This window comes from Lissotriton vulgaris, chromosome 1_1, assembly GCF_964263255.1.
Source record: "Lissotriton vulgaris chromosome 1_1, aLisVul1.2, whole genome shotgun sequence".
In the NCBI taxonomy this organism is placed as follows: domain Eukaryota; kingdom Metazoa; phylum Chordata; class Amphibia; order Caudata; family Salamandridae; genus Lissotriton; species Lissotriton vulgaris.
Window position 1 is genome coordinate 1,566,986,531 of NC_141685.1, and position 18,220 is coordinate 1,567,004,750.

Sequence of the window (18,220 nt, forward strand, 5' to 3'; positions counted from 1 at the left end):
CACCAGGGCTCCTTCTGGACTTTTTAGGTGCCCCAGGCCAGTTCTAGGCCTGCTAGACACTTAGCAGCGCTTCCGTGTGCTCAGAACGGGTTGAATCGGCTGCCCCTACCAAGTCTCACGCATCTCGCGTGAGAAGCGTACACTGGGACCCTACCAACACTCACGCATCTCGCGTGGGCCCGGGTACGCGACGTACAGCTGCAACCTGCAAGCAAATGTAACACAATGGTACGAGCCGTACTCAGCTTGTGCGGCTCGTACGGGGAGGGAGCGCAGGTTCTAGGAAGCTACCAGGAGCCCAGGTGCACAGAGCGGTGCGAGCCTCGATGGGGGAGGCGGCTCGTACCGCTGGTCAGTCACAGTACCTCCGAGGTCCTTGGTGAAGGCGGGGGAGCCAGGCGTACCTGGGCAATCACCGCGCACAGTGCGAGAAGAGGGGAAAGAAGAACGTTGAGGGCCCCTAGCCCGTGGTGCACTGTGCGTGGGTGAGTGGCGTTGTTTTTCCCACGAAGGCAGATGCGGGGCACGCAGAGGCTCTGGCAGAGCGAGGCTGGCACCCGAGGCGTCTGGGCTTCGATGGGTCTGCTCTCTGGGTTTGTCGCAGACGTCAGGCGGGAGCGTGGAGGGGGGTGACCAGCGAACTTCCAATGACGGTGATGCGGCGATCTCCCTCAGCGGGGGGAGAGCGGCTCGACGGAGCGGGGCTCTCCCTCGGCCGGGGCGAGGGGGACACAGTAGATCACGGCCTCAAGGAGGGGCTAGGGGGCACCACATTGGTACCGGTAGCGAGCCTCCAAGGCGGGGTGACTCGGCGACTTCCCTTGGCGGGGGGAGAGCGGCTCGACGGAGCGGGGCTCTTCCTCGGCGGGGACGGGGAAACACGGTTGAGTCACGGACTCGAGGAGGGGCTGGGGGCACCAAAGGTCAAAGCTCCGGCAGGGCAGAAGTCCTTGTAAACGAGCAGAGAGCAGGTTGAGCCAGATGGTCCTGTGGCTCAGGTCAGGGGGCAAGCTCAGTCAAGCCCTTGGAGAAAGTTTCAGCACAAATCAGCAAAGTCTTTATCTCAAGTCTTTTCCTCTCCTTCCTCAGCAGGCAAGCAGCTGGCCAGTCCTTCCAGCGTCTTCTTCTCCTTCTAGTCGGGCAGAGGTTCGTTGTGGGAAACAGGATTCTCATTTACAAGGAGCAGGCTCCTACTTTTATACACAGTTTCTTTTGTTCTCACAGGCCAGGGGGGCCTTTGCATAGCCACTTTCAGTCTCTGAGTACTTGTTGGGTGTACTTCTGGCTTCTGCTTTCAGTGCGAGGGGCAGGCACATCAGACGCTCCACAGGAGGTGGAGCCGGCATTATGTGGACAGGGGCAGCCAGGAGTACCTTGATGATGGGGCTTCGCCCTTCCTGGGCCAGGTGCAGGCTGAGTTATCAGTCACTCCCCAGGGGGGCGGAGCCAGCATTGTGGTGGCAGAGCACAGCCAGATTAAGAGTCAAGGGGCACTCCTACCTCCCACTAAGTTGTATTTCTAATATTCACCACCTGTCATCCCCCAGCCCTGTCACTCACACAACCCAGACAGTCAGATACACATACTAGCAGAGGCGGGCTGAAATGGTTAGGCAAGCAAATGCTAACTTTCTAAAAGTAGCATTTGCAAACACAGGATATTAAAATAAACTTTACTAAAAGAAGTATTTTATTATTCTGAGTTCAGGCATACTAAACATTAATTTCTACCATGTTCCCTGGGCCTGCTGGGATTATAGAGTGTAATAATTCCAGCAGCCCATCTGGCCTAAAGGGGACAGGTAACCTTTCAATAGTGAAAAACGAAATTGGCTGTAATTCACTATTAGGACATGCCACACACATCAGGGCTTGTCCTACCTTACACTTACAATGCACCCTGCCCTAGGGCCTACCATAGGGGTGACTAATATGAAGTTAAGGGAAGGTTTAGGGGCTGGCAAGTGTGTGCACTTGCCCAGCCAGCATGACAGTACCAGACTGCACGCAGGTTCTGCAATGGCAGACCCTAGACACATTTTAAAAGGCTGCTTCTGTGGGTGGCGCAACCAGCGCTGCAGGCCCACTAGCAGTATTGGCATTTACAAGCCCTGGCACTCCTGGTGCACTTTACTGGGGACTGATAGTAAATCCAATGAACCAATCAGGTATACCAAACACAGTTACATTTTATACAGGGAGAGCATATGCACTTTAGCACTGGTCAGCAGTGGTAAAGTGCCCAGAGTCATTAAACCCACAAAAACAGGTCAGAGAGAGTATTGGAGGAAGGCAAAAAGTTTAGGGATGACCCTGCCAAGAGGGCCAGGTCCAACAGGCAGGAGATTACATTGGAAAAGTTAGATGTGCCATAAAACATATGGCCCGTAATAAGACGCCGGCCGTGGATGGGCTACCGATAGAATTTTACTCACAGTTTATTGATCTCTTGGCGCCTCGAATGCTGGAGGTTTATAATGAAGCCAAGGAGCTGGGACATCTTCCTGGTACCATGAGAGAAGCACTGGTTATCCCACTATTAACCCCTTCTGTGCTGATGACGAGCCTAGGCTCGTCATGCAGCACGGTGCTCGTGTGCTGGTGACGAGCCTAGGCTCGTCATGAGCCGTGGAACGCTCACACGCGGGGCTAATTTCCCCGCTGTGCTGAGCGTTCCATTGCGCGGGCGTGGTCATGACGAGCCCAGGCTCGTCACCAGCACACGAGCACCGTGCTGCATGACGAGCCTGGGCTCGTCATGAGCACAGCGGCGCCGTGCGCAGCCCCCCTCCCCCGCGCTGTGGGGAAATTAGCCCCGCAGCGAAGGGGTTAAAGCCTGGGAGGGTTAGCACTGATATTGCGGCTTACAGGCCGCTGTCTATGCTGACCACGGATTACAAGCTCTTAAGCAGGATTTTGGCGACCCGCTTGCTGCAACACATGACAGGTTTGGTCCATGACGACCAAGCGGGGTTCATTCCTACTAGGAATACGGCCAGCAATATCCGGAAGTTGATACGGATCATGGGGGAGGAAAGCCCAGGTGGTCTGAATCCGATGGTACTGTCGGTGGATATCGAAAAGCCTTTGACAGCTTAGAATGGAGGTACCTGCATGGGACTTTGGTGCATTTTGGGCTGGGAGAGGACTTTGTGAACTGGACGAGGGTGCTGTGTGATGCTGCGATGGCCAGAGTGAAGATAGGAGGGCTGATATCCCACCAATATGGAGTTGCACGTGGTAGGAGGCAGGGCTGCTCGCTCTCCCTGTTGCTGTTTGCACTGGCAATAGAGCCCCTGGCGGCGAGAGCGCGACTGGGACGATATTACGAGGGTTTGGATTTCAGGGGGGACTGGCAGTATATTTCACTACATGCGGATGATCTGCTGATGTTTTTGGAAAATGCTGATGCGGCACTGGATGGAGCGGTAGCTCTGCTGTCAGGGTTTGGGGATGTTTCAGGACTCTGAGTAAATTGGGCCAAGACATGCCTGTTCCCGATAAAGCGCGATGGGCATCCACCGAAAAGGCAGAGGGAACTGCGTTGGGAGCCGACGTGCCTGATGTACCTAGGAGTGAACGTATACCATGGAATGGCGGACATATTGGAAGGAAATATAGGACGATGTATGAGAGCTTTAAAGGGCCACATGACCTTTTGGTCCACACTGCCACTATCTGTGATGGGCCGCATAACTTTACTGAAAATGGTAGCTTTACCACGAATGCTATATTATTTTAGGACCCTGCCTGTTTGGATACCAAACTCAGTTTTTAGGACTTTGCGATCCTTGATAATAGGCTTCCTGTGGGGATCAGGCAGGAGGAGAGCCCATGTAACCCTGGTGCGACCGAAAGTGGGAGAGGGTCTAGCGGTTCCGGATTTTGAAATATACTACATGGCGGCGCAACTCCAGGTAATGACACAGGAGGTTGCGAGGGAATTCAGGGGCCCGGATGATAAGAGCGGGAAAGGAAAACAGCGGCATGTTTTGTCGTTTATAATTCTACAGCAGAAACTGGACCTAGTTGACCTTACTATGGAGGAGAAAACACTACGACTGCGTTGGAATAGCAGCAAACGCAAAGCGGGAGTGCTGCATCCCTATGCACCAGAAATCCCATTAGGGATGCTTACGGCACTGCCACATAGGAGTAAATGTAAATGTAAATTGATACTTATATAGCGCACTACTCACCCGCAAGGGTCTCAAGGCGCTTGTACGAATATCGCTGTGGAACCCATCCTGGCTTTCCCTGTGAGGCGTCCACTCCTGGGCACCCCCAAGGTGGAGGCCAGGTATCCTTAGCGTTGTGGGGGCCGTTGTGGAGATTAAGCAAGCTATTGCCCAGAGTTGCAGAGTGGGACTCCATGATTGGAATAGGCACCGAGGCGAGAATTATCAGGTCCGTGGAATTTTGAGCCCAAGACCCGCCGAGGCGGGGAATTGAACCCTGGTCCCGGGCTAGACCTCTGCATCAGGGTGACTGGACACCTCTGCTGGACTGGGAACAGGCTGGAATACAGGTGATTGGGGATCTTTATGAAGACGGAGAACTGATACCATACGGGGTCTTGCAGGACCGGTATGACCTTCCTAGAGGAGGCTTCTTACTACATGCAGGGTTGGCACATGCCATACGGCAGCACTGGCAGGAAGGACCAAGAGAACCCAAACGGACGATGACATGCCAATATGTGGTAATGGCGGCAGGCACTTTTAAGGCGGTCAAGTGCTTGTACTCCAGAATGCTAAATGAAGGCCTGGTGCCCCTAGAGGTTCTGAGGTTAAAATGGGAAGGGGGTGTTGGGAAACCAATCCCGGAAACAGCATGGGAACACATAGTACGCAGAGCTTGGAAGAGCACGAGGAACGAGAGATTCAAATTAGTGATTTTTTTTATACTGCGCAGGGCGTTCTTGATGCCTGGAAAAATCAAAAAGTATTTTAACGTGGAGGAAGCGATGTGCCCCAGGTGTAGGCGTGAGGGGGTGGAGCTGGAGCACATGTTGTGGGAGTGCCCGAAGCTAGGAGATTATTGGAAGGAAGTGGGGTGAATACTGAATGAGGTTACAGAAAGGAATCTAACATTTGACATAGCAACTTGCATACTACACTGGTTTCCCCACACACCCAAAACAAAGCTAACTAGTAAATTTGTGGACCTGAGACTATTATTAGCCAAAAGGGAAATAACGAGGCATTGGAAAGCAAAGGAAGGTCCCTGTAGTGGGAGGTGGAAGACTGAGATGCAAAAGTGGGCCGGCAGCGAGAGCACACTCAGATTGCAACAGGCGACATGTTCAAACGAGCATTTGCAATGCAATAGGTCTCGCATTAGGAAAGTTTGAGCTATGGTATTGTAAATGACACATTTTTTATCTATGTTTTGTTTTTGAAAATAGCTAAATTAATAGCTTTGTCATTTACAATGCCAATGGTTATAACTTTCGCAAATGTGACACCTATAGCATTTGTAATGCAATATGTGTTGTATTTACGTGACTTACACGTATTGATATTGCAAATAACAATGCCTTTTAATTTTTTTTCAATAATTAATACTTAAATGAAAGTTATTGTAATTTATAGTGAACTTTGCCCTGAGGGCCTGTAACGGGCGCACCCCATCCGATACCCCTTCAGATTTGTGGCTTCTGACCCAGATGACATCATAGGATATAATTGTTATGGCATCATTGTGGCCAGCCTTAACCTCACTTAACCCAGTGTCATTTACAGCATCGTGACAAGCAGTTTCAAAACACTGGACAGTCTTCAGTTGGTTGCTGGTCATGCTCATCCCATCGCATACAGTTTTTACCTAATGGGCTACAATCAAGAGATTTCCTAAAAGAAACAAGGGGACTTCATTAAATAAGTATACTATCGGGGTTCAAAAAAAGTAGTAGCCACCTCTTTGACTAAGTGGGAAAGGTACTCTATAGGTTACATATCTTTTTTGCTTCCTGAGATCATGCTATGTAATGCAACCTTTATCTCTTGTGTATATGTAAAGCGCTCTCATACCCACGGGTCAAGCTAGCGCTATATAAAACTTTTAAAATAAAAATAAAAATTCCCAGCATCTCCAAACCCCATAACAGCATTTCTCGCTTTTCCAGTATGACAAGCCCCCTCCTGCGCTCACTTGTCCCGAATGATGGTCTGCAGCTCCCGGATCTTGTCGTTGATGGGCAGCACCTTGAGCTGGGGCCCGATCTGCTGTGCCAGGAGCTGCTCCTCCTGCTCCTGCTGGGCGGCGCTGCTCCCATTGTCCTCGCTCCAGTCGCTGCTAGCGGGGGACGACACGGTGCTGCCGCCTGCATCCCGGACGTCGTTCTCTACCAACTCCGCAAACCGCAGCTGCTTGTGGGCAGCGGGTTCCGCGAGCCCTGAGGCTGGCTGCTGGTTCTGGCAGGGCATGGTCACGGCGGGGGCGGGGCTGCTGTCAGAACAGCGCGGTAGATCCGCGGCCATGCGCCGGGCCGCCGGTGTTAGTACGGAGAGCAGCGGGGTGTCTAGCAGCATAGACATCGAGGACGGATACCCCAGGGTGCCCAGAACTAGCTCTGAGCGAACGTGGCAGCCATCTTTGAAAGGAGGGTTTCACGTCTCTGTTGAAACAGAACTATTCTTGAGCGGCCACCTTGGTGTGAGCGATTGACTGTTCAGTACATTGCAGTAATGTATACTTTAGTGCTGTTTGTCTATTTCAAATGTTCCAACACTATGAGAAATGTATGCACTATATAACTAAAGATATCTGGATATACACGGAAGACTTTATCCTACCCACTTTCAAAACATAGTGGGGAAGTTGTATGCAATTTAGCAATGCATGCTAATTTAGTCGGGGGTAATAAAGCATTACAACAGTCATAAAACGAGCATTGTGTAGCAAAAGACATCAGTCGGAAGGAATGTGGTTCTGGCTGGCTGACAGATAGCAAACTAGACCTGGTAGGGCGGGGGCTGCCCGCGCATGTGCGGCATTTCTCACTTTCATTCTGAAGAGCCCCAGTTAGAAATGCCGCGCATGCGCGGGCAGCCCCCGCCTTACCAGGTCCGGCAGCTGAAGTACCGTCGTGAAGAACATCGGAAAGGGGCTCCCATACCTAAGGGGAGACGAGCCCGGTGGGGGTGGGGGTGTACGCGCGTGTGTCTGTGTGTGTTCGCGTGTGTCAGTTCGAGTGTGTCTGTGCGTGCGTCTGTCTGTTTAAGGGGGGGTGCGTGTGTGTGTGTGTGTATGCAGTGTGTGTGTGCCTGTGTATGCGTGTGGCTGTGTATGTGCGCATGCGTGAGTGTGGCTGTGTGAGTGTGTTTGCGCATGGGAATATGAGGCACGAGAGGGGCACAGCGCCGTGCGCGCCCACGAGGTGAAATCTGCGCTCGTGCCCCTCTTGTGTCCACATTCCCAAATACGGCCAACAATAGGTCTCTGCGCAGACTCTGTCTGCTCGACCTGCAGTAGTATCAGGTCAGACTGAGAAGCTTATAAACAATATAGGGCCTCACTTAAAAGACACTTATTACCAACATGAATGACAAATCCAGGGTTTTCAATATTCTTCTCAATTCCCTCGAGTGTATACAATTCAACTACTCTTATTTGTCACAAAACAGACTGAGAAGCTTACCATGTCGTGTATTTCTCTATGCATTCTGGGAAATGCAGTCTTCCTTTGCAATGGAACTACATGAACGAGGATTCAGAGAAAAATGCCGAACCGGATGAGCTACTAACTGCAGACGTGTGGACATGGAATGACGGGGTGAAAGGAGAACACTAGATGACGGGGTGAAAGGGGAGAAATAAGAAAGAACGAAAGGTGGCGTGGAGGGTGTACAATCAGGCGAAACAGAAAAAAGTTGTTGAAATAGCGAGGAGAGTGACTGATGCGAGTAAGGATTGTATGAGAGGAAGGCGGAAGAGAATAAGCAAGATGGAGAAAGAGAGAAAATAAATATAAGAGAGAAAGGGAGGTGAAAGCAGGAAGGAGAAATGGAAACGTGGAGCAAAAGAAAAAAGTGGGAGCAAAAACACAAGAATGAGAATGAAAGAAAGAGAGAGAATGAGAAATGTTCTCTGGGACTGCTGAGAATGTTGGCTCTGCAGCCGCGCTCCCAGAAATGTCATTAATAATGCGGTCTTTATCCGACAGAAACAAAGAATTGTTTCGATTACAACATGTCCTAAACTCTACCCACACTACCTGCTCTGTGTGTCCCTTTATTGCATGTGACTATGGCAAGAAAAGAGTCCTTGGCACCCCTGCTGTTCAGGGTGGAAACCTGCTTGAGTTATCATGTTTGTGGTTTTAATAGTGTTATCCAGCCAGCCGAACATCAGAGTGGTACATAAAGAGGCCAAGCTGAACATCTGCAGATAAAAACAAGCATTTGCCGGGGCTGTGACTGGCAGGTCGGAACGGGGAAAGACATTCAGCTGGAGTAGGCTCTGGAACTGCTGTGAAACAAAACGCTCTAAAACGCGGCGTGAAAAAGGAGCAGGAAAGAGCCAGGGCAGGCGGACGGGACGGGAATCCGCGATAAAAAAACAAGCGCCTCATTTCGCCTTTTCATTTTAAATAACGTCCACGCCCATTTATTTCTTTGACGACCTGCCTTTATAGACAGTGGTGCTGCTGCCATTATGTTAAAGCACCGAACGGGGTGCTTGTAAAACCAGCAACACAGCGGAGTGCGGCATCTGAAGTCCCGGGTCCCAGGAGGGGGCCCGGGTGAAGACCAGCGCTGCGGAGGAGACCCGGAACCCGCCGAAAGAGCCCGGTGAGTGGGGGGGGGGGGCGGAGTGTACGCGTGTGTGTCTGTGTGTGTTCGAGTGTGTTTGTGTGTGTGTCTGTCTGTGTGCGCGTGGATCTGTTTAAGGGGGGGTGCGTGTGTGTATGCAGTGTGTGTGTGTCTGTGTATGCGTGGCTGTGTGAGTGTTTGCGCATGGAAATATGAGGCACGAGAGGGGCACGGCGCCGTGCGCGCCCACGAGCTGACTGGGGTTTTCAAGAGTAATGAGCCAGGGGTTGCAAAGTACACTACAGATGATGTTATGCATACTGAGGGTGGAATAAACCATGGATGTAAGGGTTGGGAGGCGGGCAGTGGTAGCCGCATGTGGAAGTAGTGGTATTTTGTAACTGATTCTTTATGAAAATAATAAAAATTGTTTAAAAAAAATAAAGGAGGTGCCCACACAGAATGACACAGAACAAAACTAAATTAGTTTGCAAGGCAAAAGAAAAACTCAGATGCTGAAGTGTACTACATTTGCTGTCACCACTACCTAAACCTCGCTAGGAAAGCAAGGCCAAATGTGTGATACCTAATCCCCAAATGGAGGCTTTACTGATCCAGACTGGGAGCAGTACCGCATGACAACAATTTCTGCCAGCACATATACATGCTTAAAGTTCTTTGCCCTTTGAAACATGGGCGCTTTTGACAATTTGTTTTAGGCATTTAATACAATAGAAAGCCTTGCTACAAGGAAGAGCAGACTCATTTGCTAACAATATATTTTTTGCTGAAAGAGCATTGCAACCACCGGATGGTGCCCATAGAAAAGTACTACTTGTGGGGTGTGTTTGAAACCAAACTACAATGACCTGGAAGTAATTGGGGGAAGGAGAAAAACAAGTTACTTAACTTTGGTTGCTCTCTTTCTGGTGGATACTCTAACCCCAGATTCCTCACCTTGTTAATATCTACAGGGGCCAGACTGGATCTGGAAGTTCAAAAAGCAGTGTTCCTGAGCGTAGGCATGTGGCATTGTGTGTGTCTACTGCGACGTTGCTCCACTCTGGAAGTGATGAACCCAGCCACATAAGTGCCACCCACAAGAGCTGACACCCGTTTCTTTATATGCATGTCCGCACCCCAAGATGCAAAGCCCAACAGCAGATGGAAAACAACAGTGTGTAGATTCCTAAATTGGAAGCTTTTTAGATGAGAAAGGAGACTATTCCACAGAACGTGGAGGTAGGAGGGTGGTGTGGAATCTACAATTATACTGACTATCAGAAAGAGTGTTACCAAAGATACTTAACCTCTAACGGGTACTTCAAGGCGCAGGTGCCTCATCTTGTGAATAGGACCAAAGCAATACCACTTACGGTGGTGGCTCAGTGGACTGGCTCATATCAAAAAGATCTACAGGACCTAATGGGCGAAATGCCCTTCCTGTTGGAACTGGCTTTCAAGGCAGTAGCGCTTCGTGAATGTGTGCACTGAGGCTGACATAGCAGTCTGACAAGTGTCTAGGACAGATACTCTGTGTGCCAATGCAGTCGTAGCAGCCTTAGCTCTGGAGGAATGTTCCTTCTGGAGGCTTCTCAGTGGCTAAAGTATTGCATATCTTAATACAGGGAGCAATCCATTAGGAGATTGTCAGTTTCGGCACCACCTTTGCACCAGAGAACCCCACAAAAATGTGATCAGCCACCCATTGCTCTTTGGTACTATAGGTGTAAAACCTCAATGCTCTCTTGGGGTCCAAGTGGTGGAGTTTCACTTTCTCTTGAGAGATGAGGTAACACAAAGAAGGTTTCTCCGACGAGAAAAAAGCATCATTAACTTCTATGGGAATGCTGCTCTAGTTTGCAGCACCAGTTTGTCTGGAAAAAGGTGGTGAAGGAAGACTGCACTGAGAGTGCAGGAAGCCCACTGACACGGCGTGTCACTGTTATGGTAACAAGAAAGACTGTTTCTAAGGTGAAGAAGTGCAATGGGCAAGTATGCATAGGCTCCACAGGGGTACACATAAAAAAAAAGTGAAGACAAATATGTTGCAAACATTTTAAAAAATGCATCCCAACAGTAATTTGAACAAGGACAGTTGGTCCAGAAAAATTAAAAAGTCCGAAAGCGCTGACAAATAACTTTTAATAGTACCCACAGCAAGTCCTTGCTGGGCCAAACACAAGCCAAACCGCAATCCATCCAACAGTTTGGCTTGCAACGGGTCTGTCTAGCTGGAGTTTCACCAAGCCACACCTTTCCCAGCCTACACTGATAGAGGACTAGCACAGGACCCAAGACCCCACCCTCACCCTGCTTGCTGCAATGTGGTGGTGAGGTACGAGTGAATCTGAACCAGCTTGCCCTTGGTAGCCAGAAAGAAGGTCTTCAAAGCCAAGAAAATCGCAAAGGGTCCAAAAGATTGTGTGGATGTGGGCTCCAAGGGGACCAGAGTCCTCTGATCTACACCTCTCCCAGATGGCCTCCCTAACCCAGCAGTGAGGCATCTGTAACCACTATCAAGTCTGAGTTGGGTAGGGAGAGAGGTCTTCCACTGGTTCAATTGCAGTTGAGCAGCCACCACCGCAGATATTTTGCCATTCCCTATGACACATGGATGAAATCCAACAGGTTCCTCTGGTGCTGGACACACTGACTTCAGTTCCCACCATTGAGCATGATTAGCAACCAGGCCAAGAAGCCACACAGCCATCCACACTGAGACCAAGGACAGAGGCTGAAACATCAGCATCCTAGTCCAAATGTCCTGCACTTGTTGGCCCAGAGGGAAAGCCCAAAAGCGAACCATATCCAGGACGGCTCTGACAAACAGAAGTCCCTGCAAAGGAGTCAAGTGTGACTTCGACAAGATGTTTGAAAACCCCAATGATGTCAATTTGTTTGCTGTTATCTGGAGGTGGTCTGTGACAGACTGTGGCAAGTCTGCCTTCAACAGCCAGCCAGCAATCAAGGTAGGAGAAGACTGGCAAATATGACCGCCAAAAATGTGCAGCAACCACTACCATCACCTTCAAGAACACCAGAGGGGCAGTTGTAAGGTCAAAAGGGACAAATGCTTGTGGCCTACAGTTCACAACAGGTAGAACCTGTGGGCCTGCAGAAAAGGGATTAGAAAATAGGCGTCCTGCAAGTGGAACAACGTGGCATAAAAAAGGTGGCCATGCATGAGCATCGTGAATTTGTCCTTGCGCAGGAAGGCAGTGAGAGGGTAAAGATCTAAGATAAGGTGAGATAGGGCTAATACCTCTGTCCTTCAGCATGAGGAAGTAACCAGAATAACATTACAAACCCACTTCCAAATCTAAAACCATCTCTATGGCTCCCTTTGCTCAATAGCCTGCACCTCCTGACACAAAATGGACAGATGGTGCTCAGAGAGTCGTTCTAAAGAATGTGGCAGATGCGGTGGGTCAAAATGGAATGGCAGGGTGTAGCCTCGTTGGGCAATTTGGAGGACTCATGTTAAATGTAATGCTCTGCAACCAATTGCTCATCCGCTGCTGTGTGTCACTAAGGGTGTACTAAAGAGGTGTGTTAGTTTTTGCCAAAGGACCGGGGTCTTGGAAAATACACTGCCTTTAACTGCCTGGTCATGGTTTGCTGGGCCTACGACCTGACCTCAAAAGGATTGGGAGGCCTGCTGTAAAATGATCAAAGGATCATCCAAGCCACTGGCATATCCCAGAAAAGGGAGGAATTGTTTGGGGGAGAACAGGCCTGATAGCAAAAGGCCAAAGAAGCACTCTGTAGCTCTGCTCTCCTTAAAACGTTTCAGGGTCGAGTCTGCCTTGTCCCCAAAGAAGCGCATATCGTTGAAGGGTATTTCCATCATGGATTGCTCAATGTCCCCTGAGAAGCCTGTATATCTAATCCATGTGTGGAACCGGAACACCACTGTTGTCCAAACCCCCTTCGCGGACATTCGAGGATTTCTAGGCCTGAGCAAATAAACTTGCCAAAATCTCGGTAACCTGAATGGTGTGACAGATAAACGAAAAACACTACAGTTCCCATTATGAGAAAAGAAAGAGAAAATGTGTGTTGCAGATGACCTCCTGACCAATTTTCCTCTCTTCAACACCAAGAATATCGGTGCAGGTCACCTTTCGTCCCTATTGACCCTGGAAGAATGTGCAATACCAGTTTCTGCTTGAGACATTTGCTATCCCCGCACATTGCTGAACTGTTGAGCATTTTACTTACTAGTGTGTTTTAGGAAGCTGAAGCAGATTTGAATTGCAGAAAGCCTTACTTAAATTAAGTCGCATACCTGCTAAGATGTAAAATATTGTATTTGTACAGGCCTTCTCTTATAAGGAACCTGATGACTTCGACCATGGGGATTTGTATATACACCGCCTATGTTTTGAGTCTCGGGAGGGATCTTGTGGCTGATGTTCTCCATCGGTGAATACACTTCCTTGACAAATCTATATAAATGTGTATTCTGTTATTACCCGAGTAAAGTGTTGATTTTGTTTTCAACGCTGGCAGAAGAGAACACATTTGCTAAACGTTTCCATACGTTAGGACTCTTTGTTCGGAGTCATCATGTGAAAGCCATTTGGGTTGACACCTCCACCACCAAACTCTCTGGGTTGGATATTGAGTTAAAAAGTAAGTGTCACCTGAAGCTAGTCTATGGCGACAGGCGACCTGCTGACTGACTGGAGAGCCACAGCACTGTTTTGCTGAAGTGCCCAGTAGTGTCCTTGAGGTCTTTGTTGAAGGGGATGTATAGGTTTGGTCAGTGCCGAGGCAGGCTAAAGAACTGCTATAAGATATTTGTTTTCACTTCCATAGAGTGGAGGTAGAGATCAAGGACCTCAGCAGCCCTCCACATCACAGTGGCAAAAGATGTACTCTCTGCGGGGTAGCTGGTCCAGGGCGGGAGACACCAACCCATTATCAGGTGAGGTATTTAACACACTTGCATCCTGTAGGTCCATGTACCAACTATCATAAATGGGTGAGGGGGTTGGAGGTGGGGGGAGGTACGGGGGGGGGGGGGGGGACTCTTTTGCATCCCCGCCATTGTGGTCTTCGAATGCCTGCCTCTGGGCTCAGCCCAAACCAAAGAATTGGTGAATTGTTGTACACAACTACACGGTAGAGGGTTAGTGTCAGTCTCTGATGTGTGGAGTATGGGCTGTGCCATGTCAGGATCTTGGTACAGCCTTGATCGGGATGAGTGTGGGTTGGAATCGGAGATCATAGTGGGTTGTGGCTCCTCTTCTAGCGCTGGTGGTGGTGCTGATGCCCATGGGGCCGGCGCACAGTTCGATGTGGAACCTGAAGCGGGTTCAAGGGGCACAGACGATGGCATGGTCAGACCTGCCGGTGGTAACCCAACTGGAGGCCTGAATGTGCACCTGAGGAAACTGGTAATGTACCAAAGATGTGAAGCATGACTTCTCAAAAGGCTTTGACCTGCTAAGCCAATGCCAATGGTCCTGAAAATGTGGTGCATCACAACCAGAGACATAATCAACTCCTCAGTAGAACAGGAGCGACATGTGGAATAACAGTGATGTCCTTGTGCCTTCAGCAGAGAGTGACAGAGTCCGGCTGGGGTAGAGTCTGCTTGGGTTTCTTATGTATTTCCTTTGCCTAACCCGACAACTTCGATCATGAAGGTACGCTTGAGTGACTTTGGGAGCAGGAGCTGGTCCGCGCTCTTGTCTTGGAGCAGGTCCTGTGTTGAGTCTTGCGGTGCTTCACCAAATGAAGCTTTGCCTCACATCCATGGATGGCCTTTGGGTGCATATAGGCACAGTTGTGGCAGGCCTTGGAGTCGTGGGATAAACCCAATCACGATATATACACATTGTGGTGATCTGTCACAGACATCTGTTTACCACAGTCCCCACAAGGCCTAAACCACGTAGTCTGAGAGGGTGGCATGCTCCCTTACACACTGATAAAAAATGATTTTGAGGAAAAATAAATCACATCGGTAAGCAACAAAAAAAAAAAAAAAAAAAAAAAGAAGGAGCGGAGCTCCAGGTTGGAATCGGAAGGTTGGGAAAGAAAGGAACTGACGTTTGTGGGCATGGGTGGTGCATATGCATCTCTGGTCATCACTTCCGGAACGGTGCATTACTGGCACGGAGTTGTACAGTGTCATCTAACAGTGCACAGGAGAACTGCTTTTTGAGTTTCTGCATCCAGTCTAAGGTCATAAACCACAATTAGCTCATCATTGCTGCTAATGTCCCATTTAAAACGTATAATTTAGTGTGATTTATTATGCACCCCAATTACACTACAAACTGGGAATTCAAAGGTATTTTTAGGAATTTATATTTCAAATATTGACATACTTTTAACCAATGTTGTAAGTCACAGAGAAAGGCACTCTGCAGAAGGAGAAGCTACCCCTTAAACCATTGGAGACGCTACTGTTTGAGATTCCATTACATTCGGCAAACGTTCATGAGATACTCCGTACTGGCCCAGATTACCTGCTGAGGAAGCTCAGGAGCAGTGTTCAAGCAGAAATGCTTTCTGCTGAGCCTCTAGTGGTGAGAGGAGGTAAGCTGCATCGCATTGAACCACTAACCAACAATTATGTCACCCGATGAATGGCTTAAAACCTGCCATTTAACCACTTGGCTGCTAGGCGTTTTCTCCCCCTGTGCTGGAAAATGCCATTTTAGTGGCACCATGACGAGCTCAGCTCGTCATCAGCACATGACACCCGTGGGTGATGACGAGCTGAGCTCGTCATCAGCATCGAAGGGGTTAAAAGCCCTAAAAACAAGACTCTTTATGGGAGTTTGAGAATGTCCTAGCCCAATACAACTAGAATTGTATCCTTTCAAACCACATGTGGTATTGTGATCTTTATATTCAAACTAGCACTCATCTGTATGTTTGAAGGAGCCCTAAGGGATTTAGTGAAGAATGAACCAAAGGATTATGCCACAAAGAAAGTTTAGTGTTGAAAGAGTTAATAGGACTTCAGGTTAAGCAATGAACTAACTTCGTGTACGAGGCATTGAAAAAAATATTAAACCACAGTATAGAGGTTAGGACTGAAGAACGGTAAGGCAACCTTTGCTCAGATCTATTACAGAAATATTCTCCATCGCTGTAGACAACCCTTTGTTGAATGGCAAAATAAACGGACTAAGTTAAATCACGATTATGCATGCTCTTATTCATTCATACATGCATCAAAGAGGAGCTAGCAAGAGATATTCAGCGTTTAAGCAGTCGAAAGGACAGGCCACATATTATTAAGCGTTTCAATATTTGCGACGTGTTTCACATGAGAAGATTAAGGTCAAGCTGGTTTACGGATGTTATTTATAAGCAAAGGATGCAGCCAGTTGGCTGCTTGCCAAAAGAAGATTATGAGTTGTCTCCATTAGAATATTAAAAAAGCAAGAGAGAGCATCAGCCTTTCAATGAGCTACATGAACCAATACTAAGGGAAAAACTGGGGAGACCCGTTAAATGGGACTTATCTAGTGCTTTAACAATGAGAGCAGTAAGTAATTAGATTTTGGGCAATTGAGAATTTTAAAGTTGCCTTTTGCTTAATCGGTGAACAGAAAATTGTAATTCAATATCATTCGTTTCAATAAAAGATGTGGTGTGTTAATTAGTGTGAAAATAAACTGATATAACAAAAAAATCATAGAGCCTGACCCCACTATTGGCATTTGCCTTTGAATGTACGTTTTCTGACTCACATTAGAACTAAAGAGGACGTTGTGGCACGCTCTTCGGAAATTAAATTGCTTGCCACAGATATTTTGTTCAATGCTTTTAAAGCAAACAACTGAGTGAAGCAAATACTTGATCAAAAAGGAGTCGGTACAAAAAAATAAAAAAAAAACCATACTGCGAAAAACATATTTAAGCATTTTCGCACAAGTGGCACCCATTTTCTTCAACACTAGCAGACCTGGATATCAGTATAACTAAGGGATGGATTTTAGAAAAGCTCAGCAATGCACAAAATGCTAAAGATTTGAAGAACTCGCTGTATGCACTGATGTACGTACTGGTAATGTTCGCCGCTGTGCAGGTTGTTAGCACGAAGCAGGCCATAGAAGGTCACTTGTGTGTTCTCTCCCGAAGAATTCAGATCATGTTCTTTACCTTCCCTGATCATGGTGCGTTTGAGCAGACTGGAACATTTCAAGGCCAGCTCAAGGGCATCCATCCAGCACCTGCCTGAAGCCAAAGACAACCTTGTTACATAGACATAGGAAACACAAGAACTATTCACGTCAGGAGATATGCTCACCCTGGTATCAGTCACACTTTTAAAAATGGTCAATGCTATCAATCACTTTGACAATACATATAAAATATTTGGAAACACAAACAATGGTTTTAGTTTGGAAACTTTCATCCAACTGTGACGAGACTGCAGTGTGTGCAACAGCACAAAACTTGACAGCACACAATGTGCAGCTCACCTCTCGTTTCTGGATTAAACCCGATGGCGAGATGCAATTGCACTGCCCTAGTGACTAAGGGTTGTAGCTGACAGTTGGTCATTGATGACAGCTTAGGCGCACTACGAGCCCAGTGTAAATATAAGTAACATTCAACTACTCTTATGCCTGGCCCTAATCCAATTACCACCAAGAGACGTACAAAGAATGGAGTTGGTATAAGTAGTAGCAAACTGCTCACAGATATTTACCAAATCTATTCTGGTTTTGCGAGCCGACTTTTGAACTTACAGGTTGGTCTGCACAATCACAGATTCGCAGTGGGTCTCAATTCCATCTACCTCATGAATATTAATGAGGTAGGTCACAAATGAAGTCCCACTGTGTATCGCTGCCTTCACAGGGATGGTGGCCTGCTAGGGTCAGTATACCACCTGTGATTGCTTTTAAATAAAACCATCGTTTTAAATATTTTTGTAAACCATTTTTTAAATGCAGGCCGTTTTCCTAAAAGGAAAACAGAGGAGTTTAAAAAACAAATGACTAGGCAGTGGCCTATGGGATTACTGTCCTTCCTACTCTTCAAAAATGTTTTTCTTAACATCTACAAAGGGGAATGGGTCCTCTGGAGAACCATTCTAATTAGCGAATGCCTTACGACTACCTTTCAGTAGCTGGTAAAAGATTCAAATTTTGCGACCAGCATTCAATCGCAAAACATTAATACATACCACTGCGATTTGGTATTTGGAAGGGATGCCCTAAACACACCCCTTACAAATACTGATTTGGACTTTAGTCGCAAACCCAAATTGAGATTTGGTAACCAGTTACTGAATTGTAATTTGTGGTCTGCACATAAGAAAAGGCCTTTCTGAGGTTACAGACAGATTCTGTGAATCGAGCGGTGTGCAACCAAAAAAGGCTTTGCAGATATGGCTCTAAATGTGTACGCACTGGAATTACCTGTTGTCAGCATTTCCCATCATCTCTTACCTCATATGTGCCATTACAGCAATGGACCCGTTA

The 18,220-nt window shown here is 47.9% G+C and overlaps 1 protein-coding gene across 4 annotated transcripts in view; it reads right to left on the reverse strand.

Moving 5' to 3' along the window:
- OSBPL8 (oxysterol binding protein like 8) overlaps positions 1-18,220 on the reverse strand; it is a 1,216,063-nt gene that overhangs the window by 178,511 nt on the left and 1,019,332 nt on the right. For all 4 annotated transcript variants that reach the window (XM_086918072.1, XM_086918074.1, XM_086918073.1 and 1 more), the window contains one exon: positions 16,793-16,964. In XM_086918072.1, the coding sequence (XP_086774198.1) occupies positions 16,793-16,964 (172 nt within the window). The remainder of the gene's footprint in view (positions 1-16,792; positions 16,965-18,220) is intronic.